Here is a 6,717-nt window from a genome sequence, read left to right as displayed (position 1 = left end):
TCACATGTATGCAGCCTCTCCAGTGTGGATCCTCTCGTGTGTTTTCAGATTTGCTGACTGACTGAATCTTTTGTCACAGTGTGAACACTTGTAAGGTTTTTCTCCAGTGTGAATCCTCTGGTGCACTTTTAACCTGCTTGCTACAGAAAAAGTCTTCCCACACTCAAAGCACATGTAATCTCTTACACCAATATGAATTTTCTCATGTCTACACAAATACGACAGCATTGAAAAACTCTTTCCACATTCAGAACATGAATGCGGCTTCTCCTTCATATGAACTGCCATGTGTGCCTTCAGGACCGAAGCCCTAAGAAATGTTTTGCCGCAGTGATCACATGTGAACGGCTTCTCTCCTGTGTGACCTTTAATATGAATCTTAAGATATTGTTTGTCTGAAAATCTCTTTTCACACTGATCACATGTGACGGCTTCTCTACTGTGTGAATATGAATCTTAAGATATTGTTTGTCTGAAAATCTCTTTTCACACTGATCACATGTGAACAGCTTCTCTCCTGTGTGGACTTTCATGTGCGATTTAAGGTGTTCAGATCGCTTGAAACTCTTCCCACATTGATGGCACGTATACGGTTTCTCTCCTGTGTGGATTCTCATGTGAATCTCACGACTTTGTTCGCGTGTGAATCTCCTTCCACACTGATCACACGAGAAAGGCTTTTCTCCAGCGTGGCTCCTTATGTGTCCTTTAAGGCCTCCTGATTGCCTGAAACTCTTCCCACATTGATCACACTTAAATGGCTTCTCTCCAGTGTGAACTCTCATATGAACATCAAGACTGTGTTTGAATGGGAAACACTTTCCACACTGATCGCATGAATATGGCTTTTCTCCAGTGTGGCTCCTCAGGTGTCCCATAAGATGTGGTCTTTGTGTGAAGCTCTTCCCGCACTGATTGCATGTGAATGGTTTCTTTCCAGTATGAATTCTCATGTGAAGGTCAAGATATTGTTTGCTTGAGAATCTCTTTTCGCACTGATCACACACAAACGGTTTCTCTCCAGTATGAAATCTCACATGAATTTCAAGACTGCGTTTCTCTGAGAAACTCTTTCCACATCGATCACAAGTGAATGGTTTCTCTCCAGTGTGGATTCTCATGTGAAACTCAAAACCATTTTTGGTTGTCAAACTCTTTCCACACTGAGTGCAGGTGAAAGTTTCCCTTTCTCTTCTTTTCTTTAAAAATGTATTTTTATTCTTTGAGCGACCTTTTCCAGGTTTGTCGTGATGTTTCTCCACGACTTTACTCAGTTCTTCACTCTCCTTGTTCTCTTCCATCAGCTCTGAAATTAAAGTAAAAAAGTAATTTTAATAGTAGACTGATATTTAATGTATTTTACTAAAAAAAAAAAAAAATAAATTTAAAAAAAAAAAAAAAAACTTATGTACTTTTATTATTTCTAGGAAAAAAAAATGCTGCACATTTATTTGTGAAATTTAAATATTTTGGGTCAAATAACAAAACTAAATTGAAATTTTAGAATGAATCCCAAAAAACATCACCCCAATTAGTTGTCCTAATGCTGTTTTTTTTTTTTGTGGAGGTCTGTTTCAGCTCAGCTATGTCTTGACTGATTTCATGCTACATCATGTGTGTTGTGTTATTAGTGAAGTTAAGGAGATTGTATATTTTTACATTTTGGAATTATTATTTGTTACATGTGTTTGCTAAAAATAAAATTAAATATGGTGAGTAACATCATATCAATATCTTTGCAGCGTCACATACTGGAAGGTCAACACTGACACCACAGGTTTAACTGGTGTCAAATGAAACATTTTTATTAGCATTGTTTGTTTTCTATATGTTTCACTCAATGCTGTCTAACATGATTTTTATCCTTTAAAAAAATAGCGTTTCTTAAAACTGACACCCAGGAAATGACATCATCTGGGCTCTTTCTATAGCATGATGTCAGAGAAAAATTATCTCAACCCATTGCCTGCGCATCAACCCTGTATAACAAGAATAAACTTTAGAACTATGAATTAACTTTTATAATTAATGAGAAATACAGCTTTATTATGTTTTTATAAGGTTTTGCTTAAGCTATGCTTACAACACTGTCAGCCATTCTGGAAAGTTAATTTACTTTTAGTTTGGTGTCTTATGGTTTATTGATAAAAACCCAACAAAAATTCCATTTCTATTTATTTAAAACTTGAAGCTTTCTAATATGAATGTTCTTCAAATGAAGAGTGAAAAATAAGAACCAACCTGTTTGTTTTTCAGTATCTTCAGTGTGTTTGATTCTGCAGGGTTCTAGATATCTCATCTTCTCTCTGTCCTCTTTAATAAATTCAGTCTTTGTAGATTTTTACTCTTCCTGATGAGTTGATGCTCATCTGCACTTGTGAACTGATGGAAATGTTCCAGCATTTATTGGGGAACTGTGGAAGGGAGGAGCTTCACTGACCATGTGACTGCAGTGGGAGGAGCTAATGAAAATAGGCTTTTTATACATGCATCAGTACAATAGACTGTAAAAAAAGATGGACGACGTGTCGCCGCCTCATTCAACTACTGAAAAGTGAAGTCAAAGCATATCAGTTTGGCCATTGCCATCATTGGGAATATTATGTCATTTGGAGCCAGAGTCTGCGAAGTCAGGCGCAGTAGTGTTGTGTGGTGGAGCCGCCGTATCAAAGTCCTTTCCAAACTCTCACAGACCCATTTGCAAGATCACAATCATGACACCACACCCCATAGCATCAGATAACTACCTAAAAGCAAACTTATTAGAAAAACTAACACTTGAACATAAATCAGCATGATAACAACTACCCCAAACAATGGAAACCATCTTTGGAAAAAAAAATATTTTAAGTGTAATTCGATTATTTAGTTTGGCTCACGCCCATTAGCTTAATGGAGAGGGTGGGGTGATCGGGGGTGATCGAAGCGACTGGTGCACTTTTCAGGACTGGTGCAGCACACTTGATCGGCACTGTGCAGAGACCGATGGCCTTATGAGATCAAAGTACAAAGACGAATCCTAATGCTTTGGAATCGCTCTAATACTACGTTGGTGTCATACACCGATACAGCGCTGATGCATGTTGAAGAAGCCTTCTTTCAGTTACTGAGTTTGTTTTAATGCTAATTTGCACATCTAAGCATTTCCATGTTTACCTGTCTACTGTAGAGTAACTGACGCTAATTCACCAATTTATTTAATTTCTAAGCCTAACATTATTTTGTTTCTTCATTAAAATATATGCAGATATCTAAAAATACAGAAAACAACAAAAATGCAATGTCAATTCATCCAAATATTAATAGCAGACCCAGTTAAAAGCATAACAAAAGAAATAAATGTAAATGTTTACCCAACAAATCCCCTCATTCTGTTGACACCAATGAAATGAGCTTTAAGTGCCAATTTACAGGAGATCTGAATACATCAGCACTTCACTCAATGAGGTGAAAACAGCAGCTATTGACATGAAATATGGGTTGAACTCTTTACTGTCCTAGTACAGCCATTATCCCTTTACAAGTATACATGTGAATTAAATGTGGGGCAACGGCCTTTATCATCAAAGTATGCTAATACTCTGACTCTGAGGGAATGATCATTATGACTGTGGACTGCTGGGATTTAGGCACAGGAGGACGAGTTGCTCACACCTTCAATACACATCTGTGCCGTTTGATTCACAGTCCACACGTTTATTCGCACTGCATACTATTTGTTGACTTAGCGTGTTCGAAAATGTTTGGTCTCATCTGACAGCTTATAGCCTGCAAAAAACTGTGGTGAACTTAATAGAGATATAAGTATTATTTGAAAGTACTTTAATTAGTGCTGGGCAATGATTAATTGTGATTAATCACATCCAAAATAAAAGTTTTTGTTTATATAATATATGTTTGTGTACTGTGTATACTTATTATATGATTGTGATTGTTTGTTTGTGTGTGTGTATATATATATATATATATATATATATATATATGCACAATCAGGGATTGAAGGTGGCCGAGTGAGTAACCAGCGCTCTCTCCACCCTAAATACCACGACTGAGGTATTTACAAGGCACCAAACCCCCAACTCCCCAGGCTTAATTTGAACTCTCATATGCTTTGTAAGCTGTCCATTTAATCGGAAACTCTTTCCACACTGATCACATGAGTGCGGTTGCTCTCCAGTGTGGATCCAGATGTGTTTTCAGATGTCCTGACCGACTGAACCTTTTGTCACAGTGTGAACACTTATGAGGTTTCTCTCTAGTGTGAATGCTCATGTGTACCTTAAGGTGGTCTTTGTGTGCAAAACTCTAACCACACTGATCACAAGTGAACGGTTTCTCTCCCTATCATGTGACTCTCACGATGACTCTTGTATGTGAAACCATTTCCACAGTGAGTGCAAGTTAAAGATTTCTTGGCTCTTGTTTTAAGTCTGTCTGTCTGGTTTGAGAGCAACTCAAAGGTTTTTCTCTAATTTTAACACAATTTTCCTCCTCAACTTCACCCAATTCTTCATTCTCCTCATTTTCTTCAGTCATCTCTAAAAATGAAAGTAAAAACAGTTCATTTTCAAAAACTTGTTAAAAAAATGAAAATAACTGTGCAAGGACATAAAAAAGAACATTTTTTTGCTGCATTATTTTTGAATAATCCCATGTCTTTTATAGAGAGAACTATTAAATATGTTTGATTAACCACACAATTATCTATTACATATATTTTGTTTAAAGAAAAAAGGACCACGTTCATAGAAAGTGTCCATCTAGATTATTCAACAGCTCTAAAGAATTTTTATATTACAACAAATCTAAACCTGCTTGAAACTTTATAACTGTCAGGGATGTATGCAATTAATCAATGTTGTTATATTTTCATATTCATGCATTCATTTTTGATTTTGCTTCTTATATTAATTAGATTAATGTAATGTTTCTCAGAATTATTAGAGATGTCATATTTTACATGTTACAGAAACCTTGTTTTTGTAACGTAAAATATGATATTTGAAAGTGCTCGTTTTGCTGTGTTTGTTTAAAAAGTGTGAAAACCATTAGTCAAACATCTATTTTTAACCACAACATTTGTCGATACAACAACAAATGTTATAATGGATAAGTCTATATGATCTTTTCTTATATAACATAACCAACATTTTGGGAGAATGTACATTTCCTGCATATTCCTTGTGCAAACTTTACTTGTTTAGATTTTATTTTACTTATTTTCTCTTTAGTCACCTTGCTATTGTTTCTTTTGCTTTCCCCCTCTCCTTGCATCCTTCTATCTTCCTTCTACCATTTCTTCTGATATTCACTACTGCATTCCTTGTATGCAATAATTTGCACTTTGGTATAAATTATTGCATAAGATAAATATGAATTTTATTTAGACTTACTCTTTTATTGTATAATAAATTATCTTTTTTTCATTTGATACATTTGTTATTCCTTCTTGTAAAACTGATCTCTGACTATCATTATTGATCTACCCAGATCTCACTGCACCAGTCAACCTCATTGAAAGCATGTGATTTGGTTCAAAAACATTTTTGTTTTACTGGTTGAAAGTCTCTCCACATACCGATAGCAATGTATTTACATCATCTGTAAAAGGTGCAGAATTCGATCCAAACATTAGGATACCTGCCTGTCAACGTATTTGCATAACTTAGTGCATCATGTTTGTGCAGACATGATTCGTCATTCGTTTCACTAGTAAACACCAACCTGTTTGTTCTTCAGTATCTTCAGTGTTTTTGATTTTGCAGGGTTCTGGGTCTCTCATCTTCTCTCTGTCCTCTTTAATAAACTCAGTCTTTGCAGATTTCAGCTCTTCCTGATGTGTGGAAAAACAAACAAAAAGTTTAGATTTCAGCTAAGGCGATCAAACATGACTGGGATTCCGACTAGATGATGCGCTTTTATTTTGTAAAATACATATTGAAATTACTCAAATCTCAGCAAAGAATATTATTTGAAATGTTCATTTAGATTTGTTTGTAAAAATTAACATTATATATATATATATATATATATTTTTTTTAAGTACAACATTCCATTATTGAAAAGTGAAAAATTATCTACAATCATGATTGACAATCTACCCAGATCTTGTTTTTGCACCAGTCAACCTCATTGAAAGCATGTGACTTGGTGATTTGGAGTCGGAAAAGTGACTAAATCTACCAACAAAATTGCTAAGTTGGCAACACTGATGGAAACAATTATTGAACTTAAGTTCCTAGGACAGACTTTCTGACAACAACTTATCTACTTTATAAAGTAATGTCAAAAATCCATGTTACCTGCCCAGAAAATTCTGAACATGGAAACGGTTCGGAAACTGTTTAACAGTCTAACTTCACAATTAAGTATGACATAGATCACAGTCTTTGCAGCTTCCCTGTAAAAAACAATTTGTAACCTGGCTGCCTTAAAATGTTAAGTTCAGTTAACTCAAAACAAGTTTATTCAACTTGAAATGACAACTTAGATATTTGAGTTGAATCAACTTAAAATTAAGGCAGCTGGGTTACTTACCCATCTGTTAATTTCAGCAAACACAAATATCTAAGTTGTTACTTAGTACAACTTAACATTTCAAGTTGACTAAACTTATTTTAGTTGACTGAACTTAACATTTTAAGGTAGCAGGGTAACAAATTATTTTAAGCTGACTCAACAAATTGCCTTTTTTATTTTTTACAGTGTTGTTTCAGC

General features: G+C 35.1%; 1 protein-coding gene across 1 annotated transcript; it reads right to left on the bottom strand.

Annotated features, from left to right (window-relative positions):
• LOC127160069 (gastrula zinc finger protein XlCGF8.2DB) lies at nt 1-2,299 on the bottom strand. Its single transcript, XM_051102742.1, has 3 exons — nt 2,242-2,299; nt 481-1,306; nt 1-151 (listed from the first exon to the last, which is right to left on the bottom strand). Exons 1-3 carry the CDS (start codon nt 2,297-2,299, stop codon nt 1-3), a joined length of 1,035 nt encoding a protein of 344 aa, XP_050958699.1.
• Between the last annotated feature and the right edge of the window lie 4,418 nt (nt 2,300-6,717).

This window comes from Labeo rohita, unplaced genomic scaffold (genome assembly GCF_022985175.1).
Source record: "Labeo rohita strain BAU-BD-2019 unplaced genomic scaffold, IGBB_LRoh.1.0 scaffold_286, whole genome shotgun sequence".
Taxonomy (NCBI): Eukaryota; Metazoa; Chordata; class Actinopteri; order Cypriniformes; family Cyprinidae; genus Labeo; species Labeo rohita.
Note: the sequence above shows the minus strand (reverse complement) of the source record. Positions and strands in the feature narration are given on the sequence as shown.

Excerpts from the sequence above, each read along its gene's own strand:
- LOC127160069 (XM_051102742.1), bottom strand. The coding sequence starts at position 2,299 with ATGAGATATCTAGAACCCTGCAGAATCAAACACACTGAAGATACTGAA. Across the intron at positions 1,307-2,241 it reads AGATACTGAAAAACAAACAG|AGCTGATGGAAGAGAACAAG; the intron begins GTTGGTTCTTAT and ends CTTTAATTTCAG. Across the intron at positions 152-480 it reads TGTGATCAGTGTGAAAAGAG|TTTTTCTGTAGCAAGCAGGT; the intron begins ATTTTCAGACAA and ends GTGTGGGAAGAC.